Here is a 17,744-nt window from a genome sequence, read left to right on the forward strand (position 1 = left end):
CAGTCCACTTTGGTGACACAAAATATGATAAGAATGTTGTTTACTTTTCATCTATTCATTTCTTATATGAATGAATAGGATAACACTATTCTCCCACCTTATTTACTAGCAAGCCCTTATGTGTCTCTCTAAAAGGAAAAACCTTCTCTATTTGAGACCTGACCCTCTTTTATTGAACCATTTCTAACTTTTGCATAGAACTTCACTCTTCTATGATAATTTAACTCTTCATAACTAAATGGATAATTAATTATTGGTGACCATGATTTACAATATGTTTAAGTCATTAATGCCCTTTAAACTCTAGTTCAGAAATATTTTTTAAAATTGTGTCTTTATTGTGCTAGTGGAAGCCTTGATTATTGATGCAATAACATAAAGATAAAGCTATTTCCACAATAAGATAAACTAGGTTTTAACATAGTTCAGCAATGTGGTCACATCGACAAAGGAGAGAGAACAAATCCAATATATCATAAAGAAATTGCAAAGGAAAGAAAATCTATATAGCTACAACCCTAAACCCCAAAACATCTTATGTTTCCTTAGTGCTAGTACTTATACCATGAACTACAAGCCCTCCACCAGATCTCTAGCACTCTTCCTCATATCTTTACCTCCTCGGTATAGACTTCACATGTCTCATCTCCATCCCATAACCTATTTTTCCCTCATGACCTAAAAGGTTTACACAAGTATTCCTAACAGCTTTCTTTATTCAATAAGGATATATACTTTCACAAGGAAATACCAATTTATAAATATTTTATACAATATCCTTTACTGAAAGGAACATACACTGGATAGGAATTTGAGACACTTTCCAACAGTGTAGGAGAATCTAATTGTTGAGTTATAAAGTTCTAGTTACTGGCAACATTCAAAAGTGCAAGAATAAAAGGCAATTTACCCCATCCAACCAAACTCACCCCAAATACAACTTTGGTTGAAGGACATCCTAAAAGTTGGCCTAGAACTGACTATATGCATCTCAAGTCTCGAACCCATACCAGTAGGTGTGAAGTGGACCAGCTTGCGCAAACAAATTAGAAGTGCATATAGGTTATGTTTATGTATGAAGACATCTCTTCCAGAAAGTCTTTCAAAGATAGTCCTAACAAATGGAAGATATCCAAATCTCAAACTATCCCAAAATGAACACAAGGTTGAAAATCTTAAACCAAGTTAGATCAACTTCAAACCCATCCATTGAGGAACAGGGGTGAGTGCCTAATTAATCTACTTCATTTCATCCTATTCCCTTTCTGGGCAAAGACACTCAAAATTGTTTTCATCAAAAAGTTGAAAGATACCTGCCAAGAGTACAGTTTTGAAATTCCTTTCTTTCTATATATGTTGCATATCTCAGAAGGAAGCCATTTGCTAAGATCTAAACTATCCTTCAGGGGCTCAAAACTTGATGGAGTACTTGCTTCATCACATTCACAGGCAATAATGGATTTAGTGATTCCCAAATCTGGTGAATCAGCTTTGATGTTATCCTTTTCTTGGCTCAATAAATCCACTTCCCTTTTGGCTTCTGCATCAATTGAATTCATATCTTTTACTTCACTCATTCCTCCATTTGTCTGAGCTTTGCAGTAATCAATTACAATACCAGTGGTTTTTAGAACCTTATGATTCACGGAACCACAAGCAGATTGTTCACCATCCATAACATCCAGCTTATCAGCAGAACAATGAGGTGGATTTGTTTCATCCAAGTTCTTTTCCTCAAACAAGAAGTCAAATCGTTTAACAGGCAGTGGGGATACTTGATCTGAATCTTTCACACGATATCCTAATGATCCAGAAGAAACACCTATTTCCATACCCTCAACTGTGCAGTCACCGTCAACCAACATTTCCTTCAACTTAAACCCACAGCCAGCATTTCTCAAATTGCATGAGTTCTTCATCTCATATTCGCTCTTGGCAGCATTAATTTGCTCATCAGTTTTTGGAGCAAACAAACCATCAGCAACTTGAATTGCTTCATTCCAGAATGATTCTCCAGGTGAAAACATGGAGCTTCCACGCATTGAATTGGGGGTTTCATGAGCAAATGCATTAACAGTCAATGGACCAGGTGTATAGCACTCGGTCATATTAACAGTTGATTTTAGTCTTTCATTGCTTTTTCTCAAGCTTCCTTGAACTTCAGTGGCATCATTTCCAACTGTTACCTACAAAAAAATTATATTTAACAAGAAGGAGAAAAATCATATCACAAATTTCAGGGCATAGTTGTTTTTAACATTTTTACCTCTCTAGAAGAATCAAAAATTCTTTCCACAGGTTTAACAATAAGACCAAGCTGCCCATCTTCATAATTATTCTCGTTTAAACAAGAATCTTCACCTTCTAACCGGGACTGGTCCGCATTGGCAATGCAATGCCTCTTCTTGGAAATCTCATTCTTCACATCTTGCAGAGATGGACTGCCACATCTTTTATTCACATTCACTTTCAATCCAGATGGCAAACTTGCACTTGATGGAAATTCACTGCAGAAGGCAAAACAAAAAAGGATGATACTATTGGTTCTTGAGTAACCAAATAACTGAAATAGTTTTGTGCAGTTAATATACACAAAATTAAGAAATTGTCGAAAACAGTAATTACCATTATTGCTAAAAACACGAGAATGAAATGAAATCATACAGAGCAATGAACCTAAAACCTAGCTTTACCTGCAATAAAGAGATAAAAAGTCAGCTGCAATTTGCTTAAGTTCCGAGTTCACGGGACCATGTGCAGAGACTGAGCAATCCTTCAATTGCTCTCCAACTCCAACACCACCCATCTGAGATAAACCCCGGGAATTTTCCGTATGAGTTTCTCCAAATGCTTCGGTAGTTCCATGACCCAATTGGCCTGATAAAAGGGCATTTTCATTTTCATCTTTAGAAGGCAAATTAATCTCCAATGTCAAATTTCTTTTGACTGGGCCTTTTCCTGCTGATGAACCACGAGCAGTGGAATTATCATCCGGATAAGTTACCAAATAGTTGTCTAAGGTGCCCTTGCTACTGGGAGAACCATCGACTGCTCTTTTTGAATCTTTTTCGATTCTTCCAGTCTTCAAACCAGGAGATAGCGGTTTCCTTTTCTTTGAAGAAAAAAACTGCATACAGAAACCAATTACAGACCAAGAACGAATGCAAATTACTTCAAATTTGAACAAGAAAGGCGAAAATCTCTGTACTGAAAGTCTGTAACCTACCACATGAAAAATTTCATAAAATTGCCTCATCAAAAATAGAAGATTCGTTGCATGTTTTACCAAGAACAATGCAACAAAGATCAAATTTTGAAGAGAAAAATGAATGCCGAAAGACATCTATGGTTTTGGGAGAGAGTATTGGTGAGAAAAAAATTACCTGATCGATGCGATTCCGAATGGAATCAGAGGCCATGATAGAAGCGAAGTTTCAGGCGATCTACGGAACCCTAGTTTTTGGCCCCGCACATACAAGCTCGCAAAAGGAAGTCACTCAAGAGGTTTGAATTTTCCGGAATGACCGCCAACAAGTGCCATGTGCACAGGAAAGGCAGATGACAATGGACCCAAACCCGGCCCATTAATCCCTGGGGCTCGGGCTGGCCCAAATATTTAGACGGCTGTATTTTCCTTTACGATTGAAAAATACGACTAATTCAAGACGTAACAATATAAAGGAAAACCTACATAAAAATCACCTTTGCAGGCACAGAGTATTGGCCCAAAAGAATCTATTGCCGACCCAATTCTTAGATTAGCAAGCTGAATTTCATGTGAGTTTAATTAACCTAATTGGAGTTGGTCTAATCTAATCCGCAATCTTACCTTGTTATGAATCAAAATATTATGGGCAAGCCAACTAGGTATATCAAAGTTATCAATCTTAAGACTACATATATTTAGGGTTTAGAGTTTATGATTCATAGTTTACGGTTCACAATAGACAATTCATGGTTAATAACTAATAGCATGATAATTTTGAGATTTATGGTGATATAGTTCTTGATGCGTAGTGTGTTTTCTAAATATCTGATAATGATCATGTTCCATTGTTGACAACCTTTCATTGTTAACAACACATAATATCTTTTTCATCAAACTTTTTTGTTGGTTTAGGAACTCTAGGGTCAAGTTGATTATGGACAAGCTTAGCAACTCCTTGTCCAATTGGTTGCGATCACACAAACCATATAGCCTTTTTTATATGAAGTCCTACTCACAAAGAGTAGTGCATCGAGATAAGATTCTCATTATAAGTGCACTAATGTGTGCAGTTACACATTAGACGAAATCCACAATGAATCATGATGTAAATTCATAGTAGTATGAGATAATCATGACTTCACCAAATTGTTATAATATATTATCTCTCAACCTTAAGACAATATTAAGTTTTTGCATTCGTAATGGCTTTGACCAACGATTAAGATCCTAAAGTGATCATATATTCCTTATGAATTGGGTCATTGTTGATGAAAGCCAACATCAACAAGTATTATCAATGGAGGTACCATGATATCTCATGGACTTTGAGACAGTGTGTCCCCTTAGGTAGTCTTAAGAAAGTGTATTTAGGTAAACTATAGTCATAGTAGTTTTTTAAGTAGATTTTGATATAAACTCTTAGTGAGCTAGGACATGTCAATCGATTACACAATAGGAAATTTTGTAACTCAAGGATGGTAGAGGTGATTTTGAGAGGCTAATAGTTTTTACCTTACTAGATTATGAATACTAATTCATGAGAAAACTATATAGAGTGGAGCAGGTTACAGATCTGACTTAGTGTCTTGTTGTAATAAACATAAGACATTGAAGTACAATTGACTCTTTATAGCGGGATGTTGAGTCATCTTTAAAATTTGATTATGAGGGAGTCAGTACTGTCCTATGAGTCCCATCGATCCTTATTTAAGCTCATATACCTTAATGACTATGTTTATAATGATTGGATTGATTCTTGGTTCACTTATATACTTAAGGGTATTTTGGTAACTATGTAAGGTTACATAAGAATAAGTGAAAGACATTTATAAATTGGGTCAATTGATTAATTAGAACCCTATTGAGTTATTATTCAATTAGGACCTTTTATGGGCTAGATTAAGTGACCTATGTCCAAGGTAGACTGAAGTCACTTAAGCTTAATAAAAACTCTATAAATACCCCTCATGAGATTATGGTTTCATTCTTTCACCATTCTCCCTTACATTCTAGAAAGAGAACTCTAACCTTCACCTTCTAGATCTCTACTATCTGAGTATCTAACTTCAAGGACAAGTCTTCAGAAGGAAGATCAAAGGTTTACAAGATTGCTTTCAACTGTTGTGCTATTAAATGACAATATTCACCGTAAGGATTTGATCTAGGAATATCCAAATCTTAAATAAGCACTCCAAACCCATCATCTACATCCTAGTAAAGTTTTTGAATGTTTTGTTTCTAATGTGCATAGGATCTGGTAACCATAAGAATAGTTTCATACACCTAACAAGATTTAGAGCCTAGAAACGAAGTAATCCAGAGTTCCCTACATGATCAACAATTAAGGACGAGGATGAGAGAGCATTCCTTGACCCATTGACATCCCTAAGGATGGGCTTGTATCCATACATTTCATCTATTGACAACTTTTTTAGTCATATAATTTTGTTTCAATGGTGTTAGATAACTATAAAAGAATGACCATTTTGGTTATACTCATGTCTTTGTATGCAAGATATTCCTTGTGGGCTCTTCTTCCCCCTGACCCTGAACAAGATCATTCGAGATTACTTTCTTTTGTCCGTCACACATAGGGATCAATATAGAAATAAATAGTTATTTCAAGTCAAACCTAGATTAGGGGGTCCATATTTACCCATAAGAGCACAAACCCATCGTTCTTACCTATAAATTCTTTTTGTGACAATGAAATGAGCATAATACATCTTTTCATAAAATGTCATGGGTTGAATTTTGCTTAACCTGTTGGATAGCTATACTAGAATGACCATTTTGGTCATACTCATGTGTTTGTATATGTTAGAAAAATTGGGCTAATTTAACCTAAGGTAATCACCTTAAAGGAGAGTGAATAGAGTGATGGTCTCTTTTTACAAATTTAATTTATGTGAATACAAGAGACAATTATATGCAAATATATAATAAAATAATATAAAAACAATTGCATATAAAATAAAAGAATACAGAAGAGAGAATGCAAACACAAGATTTTTATAGTGGTTTGGCGTAACTCGGCCTATATTCACTCTCATCTATCTTCAATCCCAAGTTTGGAGTTCCACTAATTCAAGGCTTCCAAACCAAGCCTTCAAGTAATACAATTGGATTATGGTTCCAATCCACCTTCTTGGACTTTTGGCTCCAAACACCCTTTACAATCCTCAAGAGATATCTCACTTTTGAATAAATCCTTAAGTGATACCCCACACTTGAAAATCCCTAAGTGATATCTCAAACTTAGATTTTTCCTCGCAAAGATTTACAAATAATTTCACAAAATCCTAATTCAAAACTTTAGACTCAAATGTATAGGAAAAACTAGGATTGAAAGGTGCACTAATGATATGAAAGTTTTAGAACAATGGTGCACTAAAAAAAACACTCTTTCAAGGCTCAAATATATTCAAGAAATGTTTAGGAATGTTAAGCTCTTGAAACAATGAAGATTAGAGTCTTTTATAGAGGAAACAAACCAAACTAGCCGCTGGGAGTTCGTTCGATCGGGCTCCGGTTCAATCGGTTCACTAGTCATTAGCATTTAATGCATGATAGGTGATCGTTGGACCTCGATCGCCCCTTGATTGTCCCTCGACCAGTTGAGGTTCAATTTTGACCAGTTGAACAAGTGTTCTAGAAGAGAGAGAATGTTTTTGAACCCCTTGACCGATTGAGCGGAACAGGTCGACTGGTTCCTCATCCGATTCAATCGATTGAGTCATTTTTGGCTCGACAACCATATTTTTCAACATAAAACCTTTTAGACAGATTCAGAAAGCATTTGAAACAAAGTTTTAGTTGAAAATATGAAATCATCCAATTTTAAAATATTTAAAATAAAATAACTCTTGGATGATTTTTGTGCATAAATAAAGAATGTAATGCATGAAAAACCTTATCATGCCCCAAAATCCACTCCAAGGTCATGACGGTCATTTCACACTTCAAGCCCAAAGGCTCAGAGTGGAAACAACACAAACAATCATATTGTAATCGAGAATTTACCAATTACCAAATTCCTATTTAGAGTAGTAGAACAAAAATTCTAAAATCTCCAAATAACAATTTTTGAAACTAACACATCAAACCAAGTGTTATTGTCCAAATAACTGATCCAAACTTAAATAATTCCAATGGAAAATAAATTTTAACATCTAACAATGCTCAAAATAAAGAGAGTTTTGACAAAAGTCCTAATAAGCCAATTTCTTCTCCTAACCATCACTCCTCACCCGAACTAAGGGTACCTGAAAATTATCAATAAAGGGGAATGAACTCAAAGCCCAATAAGGAATATTAATACAGTTTCATGAATCAAATATTTTCAATTATACTTACAAATAGGAGATATAACATATACTTTATTTATGAAACTTTTTAATTAAGCATGCTAATACATTTAAACAGTTCAACAAACATTTTTATATATATAATAATCATTTCATATCCATTTCAAATCAAATACATTTCAATTTTTTTTTTCTGGTTATCAAATAACAAATAGTGTTCATTTAAGTGGGACTTTACAAATAGGTGACTGACCTCAAATGTTTCTTTTAAGGTGGATGGAACTAAACATTACTAGTACTAGTAACATCTAACCAAACTCCTAGAGGCAGGGGTTCAAATCAATTACATTTCTCACCATGAAAATGTAAAGGTCAACTATTATATCTTGTTGACAAGGGCCCAAAAGTCAATTATTATATCCTATTGACAAGTGCCAAATAAACTAGAGCCAAATTCTTTATTTTATTTATTTCAACTTACAAAAGCAGAAAATCCCCAAGTATTTTGATATAAACAAAATAAATGTTATAACACATTTTCCATACAAAATATATTTGATCCATGCTTAAAAGCAAAATTAACAATTACACATTTCAATATATATATATATATATATATATATATATAATTATTATTTTTTTGCAAAATCTGTATTAATTTTCCTTACCTCAAAAGAAGTCCTCAAAAACTTGAGAGAAAAATAATTATAGAAAATCTACTCTTCACCTAACAAAGTATAAGAAAAATAATCATTACTATTTATCTAAAATTATAGGTTTGATAATCCTAAAATTTTAGGTATTCAAATTAATGTTTTTAATTATGAAAGATAATTTAATCTATTCCTATTTTAGAAAAATTAATAAATTTCTAATTCATATAAAATTAATATTATTTTCAATTTTTTTTAGGACACAACATAATTTAATTAAACTACAATTTATTTCACTAATTAAATTTTATGCTATTTATTAACTTAATATTATCATTAATCTAATTATAATACTATAAATTTAACTAATTTGTACTTCACCTCGTTTATTATACATAGTTATTTCTACCACTTTCATATTTTTCCAAACACAACTATCATAACACTCACACACTCCATTTACTGTGCATGCCTCATTATTATTATCACTTTCATCATTCTTCTATCTTTCGGTTCCCACACTCATGCAACTGTTTTTTTCATCATTCTTCTATTTTTCAGTTTCCACATGCATGCAACATATATATATATATATATATTTTGCCATTGTGACACAATTTCAAAACCTATTTATTATTATTACACACTATTAGAAATCACCCAATACATTGAAATCTTTTTTTTTTTCCACTCCCACATATAATCATATATTTATTTACTCATTTAATTTTTGAGATTTTATTGCTTAGATCTATTCATCCAAGAAATTTTGAATTTCCCTATTTTCATCAATAGAATAACCTATATTCATAATTTCAATATTTTGACCTAAAAGTTTTAAATAAATTAATCTTAGCCTAAATCGAAATCTTCCAAAGATTTTTTTTTTCATCTAAAAACTTAAGATTTCCCAATTTCCAACAATAAATCAAAATCTTAAATTTTCAATATTTTGATATTTAAACGATTTTTTAAAAATAAACTAATCCTAATCTAAATTAATTTTTTTTTCAAAGAATAACTAACGTATTCAGAACTAACTAACGAATATAATATATTAATTTATGGTTAGAATCTTACTTGGAAAAAAAAATATGAACTTCAAACTCTGAACCTCTAACCCTTGGACTCTACGATCTCCAATTCTCTAATTCTGGTTAATAAGGTTTTCTGAATGAAGAAGACGAGGAAAATCTAATTTATGCTGATGATTAATTGTAAAAAGACTCTTTCACCCTTAATGAATTTAATTAATTAGTTAATTATTTTGTAAATTACTATTTTGCCCCTAGATTAAATTTTGGGGTGTTACAAACCTAATGCACCAACAACCTTACAAAGAGATCCTATGAAACTTAGGCCTTGAAAAACACTTATTTTTTAGGCATTCTTCTTCTTATTGATTTTCGTTTGGTTTTGACTTTATTTTATTTTTGTGATTACTACTTTGGGAATCTTCTTGCCTAGTCACACTTGAAATATAATCATTAGTTTCAAACTTTATTTTGTTATCATAAAAATCGAGATTAACCAAACACTTGAAAAAAATATTGCAGACAAAATTAAATACAGAGAAATAATTCCGCGATAAGGTGTCCAATTGCTGACTTGCCTTCAGAACCATTGTATCTTCTTCTACAACAATAGGGTGCCAATTGACAACTTGCCATCAAAACCATTGAATCTTGTTTTATAATTATAACACATGTTTGTAGGATGAGTCACTATCAAGGGTGTTGTCCTTATGAGAAAACAAAAGAGACTAAGAACCTGTTTGATAGTAATTCTACAAAGCGTTTTTAATAATTTTTATAGTTAAAATATTTTATCATTCAAGTGTCAAAAATATTAGAAACACTTTTTAGAATCACTCTAATATTCTAAAAGACAAAATAAAAAAGCTAATGGGCTTTGTATTGCTGCTATGGCACTACTTTTCCATTACCGAAAAAGTACCACCCAGATAAAAATGACAACATGATCAAGGTTCTATTGCTTTGTGTCTTATTAATTTGCATTTAAATATTATCTCTTTATATTTATCAAAATCCTCTTACATATAGATGCCAAATTAGCTATCAATTCATTTCACTTCTTCCCACCCAGCTTAGCCTTATTTCTCTTGGTCTCTCTAAAACTACTGTTCCTTTCTGCTACACTTCATGGCTTCAACGGAGTTTCGTCTTCTTCCCATTCTGAGTTTCCTCTATGTGAGACTTTACATTTACCTTGCTAGCTTTTAATTTTGGTAACATACCGGTTATATAGAAGAGGCCTATGCTAGCTTTACTTTCATCTTCCACGTAATTTTTTCCACGAGATGCAGAATAATTAATATTTATGTTATTTTGAAAAAATGGTATTCATCCTGCATTTTTCTCTTATAAAATGAGCCCTTTCTTGTTTGAGAATTTAAGTTTGTGGGTATTCCAACTTCTCCTAAAGCTTCAGTGTGTAATTTATATGCATGAACTTGGTGGCAGGTGGTGGTAGCAGTGAGCCATGCTTCTCTACCTTCTGAGGATTACTGGAAGTTGGCCTTGCCAAATACTCCAATGCCGAGGGCTGTGCAAGATCTCTTGCTACCCAGTTAATTATAATTGAATCTCTAAACTCATATGCAACAATTTTTTTCCTTTTAGTTTGGTCAAGAAATTAATTTACTGTCGAATATTAGTCAAGCAGCTTATTCTTAATTTCACTGCTAAATAATTTGCAGACTCGATGGAGGATGGAAGTTCTATCAATGCCAGCGAGATTGTGCTAAACGACTTCCCAGGAAATGATTATGTCCAATACCAAAACCCATCAGCTGCTGAAACCCCCACTGAAGATCGACCTCAAGATACTTCAGGAAAAGGTTACTTCTTGGAAAAGGACCTGCATTCCAGCACAAAAATGAAGATGCACTTCAAAAAAACTACAAATTGAGCTCTGTTCTTACCCCATCAAATAGCCGACTCCATACCCTTTTGATCTGACAAGTTCCCAGAAATTCTAAATAGGTTTTCACTTTAGCAAGATTCTGAGGAAGCTGAAATCATGAAGGAAACAATACAAGAGTGTGAACAACCAGCCCTGGAAGGAGATTCTAGGTTCTGTGCCACATCCTTGGAATCCCTAGTTGATTTCAGCATTATAGCTTGGGAAGAACATCAAAGCAATCTCAAATGAGGTTGAAATGGGGAGCCAGGAATACAGACTTGGAGTGGGAGTGAAGGTGGTTGCAGACAAATCAGTGGTGTGCCATAAGCAGAAGTACCCATACGCTGTGTTTTACTGCCATGCAATCCACAACACAAGGGTTTACACACTTCCATTTGTGGGAACCGAGGATGGAACCAAATCTGAAGTTGTGGTTTCTTGCCATATTGATACGTCAGCTTGGAACCCGAAGCATGCAGCCTTTAAAGTTCTGAAAGTTAAACCAGGAACTGTCCCTGTTTGCGATTTCCTTCCCCATGATGATATCATCTGGATTCCTAAATAACTAGAAATTTGAAGAAAGCATTAAGCCCAGTTGCAAGCATATATATATATATATATATGGTTCCATGTTGTACTGTCTAGTGTGCATATGTGGTGTGGTTTGAGCAAGTGCATGTTTGAGGAATGCTTGTATGTTTATGTGTACTACTCACTATTTGCAATATAATTCAGTCTGCATGCTTGGTTAAGCATGTAAAATTATCTCAATTATTTCTATGAAATCCCATTTTAGTTACTATTACTTGCTAGACACATTGTTGTTTCATTACTTATTGAGAATTAATTTTTTAGATTAAATTGGTAACTAATACTTGATGTTTTGAGTTTGAGTATCTAGATCCCTTGTTTCATCTATTTTCTTGTCCATAACATCAAGGTTAGGTTTGGTTTGCTGTGAATTTGAGGGAAATAAAATAGAGAGAAAATTAGAAAACACAAAAAGTGAAGGAATTTTTTTTTTCTTAACATTCTTCTTATTTTCTCAACACTTTCTGGTAATCAAATATAACCAAAAGTAATGAAAATGAAGACAAAAATTAATGCCCTATAATTAGTGTTAGGATGAATGACTTCGTCGTCTTATTTGAAAATCAATTAGCTACAATTGATGTCAAACTAATCATATTCATGTGGTTTGACATCACGCTTATCCTAAAATTTAATCATTTGGAAGTACACAATGAGGCTTAACCAATTGCACACAACAAACCTATATTGAGCCTTGATTTATCCTAAGGCTTATAGTAGGCCTAATCATCTTCAACCATCACATGCCCATCACACGGTCATTGTTCATCCATCATTTTCCTAGGAGAGCAACATTGTTGCATACCCTAACTTATAAGTTTCCTATGACTTGAACCTACATGACATGAGTTTGATACCATTTGTTTTTTCAAGCTTTATTGCATCTTGGCAGTCTCACCAAGTGATAAGTGTGGTTCTCATGTAAAGATTTCATCTTTTCTTGCATGACATTTGACCACTCTTTCTTCTTTTCATATGACAATACTTTTGGTAAGATTTGGTTGTCTCTTCTAGGTGATCATCACATACTCAATAAGAGAATATCTTTTAGAATCTATCTAGCTGTTGGGTCTTCTTAAGTGAGGTTCTCATTAACTTGCTCATCTTCATCTATGAGCTCACCATCAACCAGAGGGGCACCATGCATGCATTATGATCATCCTATGCATCTCTCTTATCATCAATACACAGTATTGATTGATGAACCATACTTGGATCAACTACTTCATCAATAATAGATTTTGGTTTTTCTAACTTTTCAAAATTTGCAATAATTTGATCCTCAAGAAATACAAAATTTTAGCTTTTGTTGATTTTTTTGTTGACTAGATCTTAGAATCTATACCCAAATTCTTCATGGTTTTACTCGACAAAAAATACATTGCTTTGACTTACAGTCAAATTTAGATTTCTCATCCGACATGCACAAATACCTTGCAACAAAAATAAAATAAAATAAAATAATCATAAGAAACATCTTTCCTTATCCTAAGTCTTTCAAGCATATCGCCATTCAAAGGAATTGAGGGAGAAAGATTTATTAAGAGATGTCACTTATTGTACTTACCATTGTTACCTGAATCTTCCATTTAATTAGCTCAATTTTTAATTATTTTACTTTTAAAAATTTAAATTATATTAAAATAAATATTATTTATAAAACAAAGGAATATTATAAATATTTATAATTTATTTTTATGAAAAAAAATATTTGTATATATGTTAAAAAAGAAAAAAACAATAAATTAAAACAATGCATTATACATACATAGGATAAAATCATATTCGACGATCAACACATTGTAGTAATTCCTCCTTCCTCCTACAAAAAAGATTTCCAGATGGGTTGTCTGGACATACCCTCCGATGATTAAGTTAGTATTTTGGAAGCTGTTGGAAAATAGGGTTTTCCTTTGGGAGTGTTGCTCTGTGATTTTCGTCAAGGATGTTTATCCCTTTTGTTCTTATCTCTTATGGCTTATGGCTTACCTCTCTGAGAGCCTCCTTAGAGTTTATATACAAGTCAGAAAGTAAGGCCTCGCTGTGCTAGCGAGTCCCATCGTCATGATTGCGACTCATAAGGTGGCGAAGCAATCATGACGTTTCTGGTGCGAGATGGTGGCTGTCAGGAGGATATTTAGGCGGTGGATGTCGCCTCAATTTATGACTTTAAATATCGGGGATGTGTCAGGAGACCTGAGAAGACTTGGGAATGTCTTATCGAGCACATCTTGCATTAAAGATGAGTGACAACTCAGGAAACTTGGTCGTCAGTATTGTCAGTGTTTTTTGATTGTGAGCGGAAATGGATCCGACGAATCGCGAGTATCTGACGAGCTAAGTTATCCGAGGAATCTGAATCGCTGGCCACGGATGTTCTCCGGATAAGCGTTACCGAAGGATCCGGACATGTCTGCCTGGGGAAGTTGAATCGTCCTCCTCTCCCATCCGGCGGCAAGCGCCGGATGTGAAATATCCGAAGAAGGTGGAACGTTGGCCGGATAGAATTACGACTGTGAGATATTTGAAAAAAGTGGGATGTCGGTCGGGCAAAATTGCGGCTGTGAGACATCCGGATAAGGTAGAACGTTGGCCGTGCAGAATTTCGGATGTGAGACATCCGGGTGGAATGAGTGAGAATTTCCGTTCGGGTGGAATGAGCGATGCCACGCGTTGCAAGGGGGGACGTCTGCGCGGCCAAAGAAGAAGGAGCCACGTGGCAATTTTTGGGGAGGATCCCACAATGGGTTAAAAACATTTTCCCTAACCCATTCCACATCCGTTTAACCCGCCCTAGGAGTAGGGCGGTGTTGGCAGACTTGACCCAAAGAATCGCTCCATTGCCATTCGTACGTTCTTCATGCAAGAAAACCCCGCAACAACCTTCTCCTTTCTTTCCCTTTCTCTGGCACCACACGTGTTTCCTTTTGTTTTATTCTCTTATCTCTTTTCTATTTATTGACCGGGTTCCAGTGCCTCCAAGTGGTGGGATGGGACCCCACCCAACACTTAGCAATCCAATCTCCACTCTCTTTTCACACTGGCATGTTTATAACGACAAATTCATCGATACCTGGTTACTTTCGGCTCATGAAATGGAAATTAATATTAGCAATTTTAGTCTGTTTTCCTTGAAAGGAGTCTGTGGAAGCCAACATATAATAAAGGGAGACACACAAGACTGTGAGACCTGCCATGAAAGCAGAAACTAAGGACGTCTGCGAAATTAATTTCATGGGTCACCAATTGATTTCAGCCATAGAATCATATTTCGGCACACAGGAAATGAATAACCTTTCCCTATATTTCATATCTGCTCATCAAAAAATCGATCTTATCTCATATCTACTCAGCAAAAATTGGACCATTCTGATTGTGGGAATTGAATGCGAAGGTTGGGCCATATGCAACTTGATCATGCATGGATGCTTTTACTATCTTGTTTATATATGCCGACTTAGCCATTATATATATCCATCAATTGATTTCACTTCTTCATACCAACGTACAGCTTAGCCTGCGGTTCACAGCTTCTATGGAGCTTCATCTTCTTCCCATTCTAACCTGCCTCTCTGTGAGACTTCACTTTTACCTTTATTTTGTTTTTATTTTTCTAACATAACCCATTACATGACAAGGGCAATGCTAGTTATATTATTTTGCAGAAAATGGTACTTACATAAAATTCTCTTTAAAAATGAACATTTATAATCCAAATTTTAAGTCTTACTGTTCTAAATTGTCTTTGTTACGTGGGTTTTCTGATTTCTCCTAATCTCCTTACTATATATTATGCATGAACTTGTGGCAGCTGCTGGTGGTTGTAAACAATGCTTCTCTACCTTCTGAGGTCTACTGGAAGTTGGCTTTGCCGTATACTCGGATGCCCAAAGTCGTGCGAGATCTCTTGCAGCTGAGTTAGTTTCAATGAATCCCTAACTCATATGCAAATTTTTTTTTTTGTTCTTTTTTGAAATTTGGTGAAGAAAATAATTTACTGTTGAATATTAGTTAGGCAACTGATTCTTAATTAGCCACCTTGGCATAATTGTAATAGCTAGTAAGGGGATATTATTCATATACGTTTCAATGAGTTTGCAGACTCAATGGAAGGTGGAAGTTCAATCAATGTGAGCAAGGTTATACTAAATGCCATCCCAGCGGATGTCTTTATCAAATACCAAAACCCATCGGCTGCTGACACCCCCACTGAAGACCAACCTCCAGAAAAGGTTACTTCTTGGAAAAAGACCTGCATTCCACCACAAAAATGAAGATGCACTTTAGAAAAACTACAAATGAAGCCACTTTGTTACCCCGTCAAGTGGCCGACTCCATACCCTTTTCATCTGACAAGTTCCCAGAAATTCTAAATCGGTTTTCACTTAAACAAGAGTCCAAGGAAGCTGAAATAATGAAGAAAACGATACAAGATTGCGAACAACCAGCCCTGGAAGGAGATTCCAGGTTTTGTGCCACATCCTTGGAATCCTTAATTGATTTAAGCATTTCAAAGCTTGGAAAAAACATCAAACTAATCTCAAATGGAGTTGAAATGGGAAGCCAAGAATACGAACTCGGAGTGGGAGTGAAGGTGGTTGCAGACAAATCAGTGGTGTGCCATAAGCAGAAGTATCCATACGCTGTGTTTTACTGCCATGCAATCCATAAGACGAGGGTTTACACACTTCCATTTGTGGGAACCGAGGATGGAACCAAAGCTGAGGTTGTGGCTTCTTGCCATATAGATATGTCGGCTTGGAACCCGAAGCATGCGACCTTTCAAGTGCTGAAAGTTAAACCAGGAACTGTCCCTGTTTGCCACTTCCTTCCTCGTGATGATCTCATCTAGGTTCCTAAATAACTAGAAATCTGAAAGAAAAAAAAAAGCCTCAAGCCCAATCGCATAAGTCGATCTTGTATTTTCTAATATCCATATCTGATGTGCTTTGAATAAGTGTTGGTTAGAGGAATGTATGTATGTCTATGGGTACTATTTGCAATGTAATTCGGGTTATGCCATGACCATCTTCTTGGTTTTTATCCATGTTTTCATAACTGGACTGGTCATTGAACGTGAAAAATTATCAGTTTATGGTTCACCGGTTGGACTGGTGGTCGAACCGCGGTTGAACCAGTGGTTGAACCGATAACGTCATAAATATGTAATTTATATATTATTAAATTTTAAAATAATTATAAAAAATTTAAAATATATATGAATAAATTAAAAATCAATAATATTATTTTATATACTTGATATTATCGAATTAAATCATATTAATATTTTAAATTTTATTAAATGAAATATGTCTAATATTTAAATGTGAATATATTAAAATGAAAATTTAAACTAATTTTATAATTTTTAAAAATATTATATTATTTTTATTTAATATTATAAAAAAAAATTTTAAATCCAATATATATTGTTTTGTTTGGCATATTAGATAACAAATTGCGTGTAGCCGAGTGGTGTCTTAGCAATCCCACATCGGATTCTTAGAGAAATAAGGGTGCAAAGGATGCCTATAAAAGCTATCCTCATTGAAGGCCAAGACATCATCCCATCTTGTGGGCTCAAGACTCGGCCACTTAATGGTTGGGGTGGGTATGGGCTTTGTCATAATAAGACATGGCCCAACATGGTTTTTTGCCAAAAGTTTTTATACAATGGGGTCCTCATGCTTACAAAATGAGGGGGCAACTTGTACCGTTTAGTTTGTTTAGAATTATTTGGTTCCACTGGTTCACTGGTCCGACTGTCGGTTCAATACTTAAACGGTTTAATAGGGTAAATCGGTCAATAGTTGAATTAGTTGGATCGACTGGTCCGATCTGGTTTACACATCATTGGTTAAAACATGTAAAAGTATCTAAAATTGTGCCTTAAAAGCCAACAATACTTCATGGGTAGCTTGACCATATCTTTTGCCCTTTGTGAATTAATTTAATGAAGAAGAATTTTTGGTTAAAAGGGTTAAAATAAGTTTGAAATCGAAAAAATGACCCATTTGAAATATTTTTATCATTTTTTAAACCCTTTAAAACATTATTTCT

At 34.5% G+C, this 17,744-nt stretch overlaps 3 protein-coding genes across 9 annotated transcripts in view; 2 read left to right on the plus strand and 1 right to left on the minus strand.

Moving 5' to 3' along the window:
• LOC100264582 (helicase and polymerase-containing protein TEBICHI) overlaps positions 1-3,568 on the minus strand; it is a 39,410-nt gene extending 35,842 nt beyond the window's left edge. For 4 of the 6 annotated variants that reach the window (XM_059736199.1, XM_059736200.1, XM_010650232.3 and 1 more), the window contains exons 1-4: positions 3,384-3,567; positions 2,694-3,127; positions 2,267-2,507; positions 1,314-2,186 (exon numbers count right to left, since the gene is read on the minus strand). In XM_059736199.1, coding sequence (XP_059592182.1) covers positions 1,314-2,186; positions 2,267-2,507; positions 2,694-3,127; positions 3,384-3,419 — 1,584 coding nt within the window. In that variant the 5' untranslated portion in view covers positions 3,420-3,567. Of the gene's footprint in view, positions 1-1,313; positions 2,187-2,266; positions 2,508-2,693; positions 3,128-3,383 lie in introns of those variants that run through there. The other 2 variants (XM_059736201.1, XM_059736202.1) reach the window with 2 other exon arrangements.
• Positions 3,569-10,583: 7,015 nt separating this feature from the next.
• On the plus strand, positions 10,584-11,677 carry LOC104879003 (BURP domain protein RD22). Its single transcript, XM_059736079.1, is given in 2 exon segments — positions 10,584-11,308; positions 11,310-11,677. Coding segments are annotated over 2 exon segments (765 nt in total). The 5' UTR covers positions 10,584-10,892; the 3' UTR covers positions 11,659-11,677.
• A 3,460-nt stretch (positions 11,678-15,137) lies between these two features.
• Positions 15,138-16,706, plus strand: LOC100259409 (BURP domain protein RD22-like). 2 transcript variants are annotated; one of them, XM_059736198.1, is made up of 3 exons: positions 15,138-15,258; positions 15,496-15,601; positions 15,786-16,706. In XM_059736198.1, the coding sequence occupies exons 1-3, from the start codon at positions 15,220-15,222 to the stop codon at positions 15,956-15,958; spliced, it is 318 nt and encodes a 105-aa protein (XP_059592181.1). In that variant the 5' UTR covers positions 15,138-15,219; the 3' UTR covers positions 15,959-16,706. The 2 variants fall into 2 exon arrangements, with proteins under 2 accessions (XP_059592181.1, XP_059592180.1); XM_059736197.1 differs by having other exon boundaries at positions 15,496-16,706.
• Positions 16,707-17,744: the final 1,038 nt, after the last annotated feature.

This window comes from Vitis vinifera, chromosome 4 (genome assembly GCF_030704535.1).
Source record: "Vitis vinifera cultivar Pinot Noir 40024 chromosome 4, ASM3070453v1".
Lineage (NCBI taxonomy): Eukaryota > Viridiplantae > Streptophyta > Magnoliopsida > Vitales > Vitaceae > Vitis > Vitis vinifera.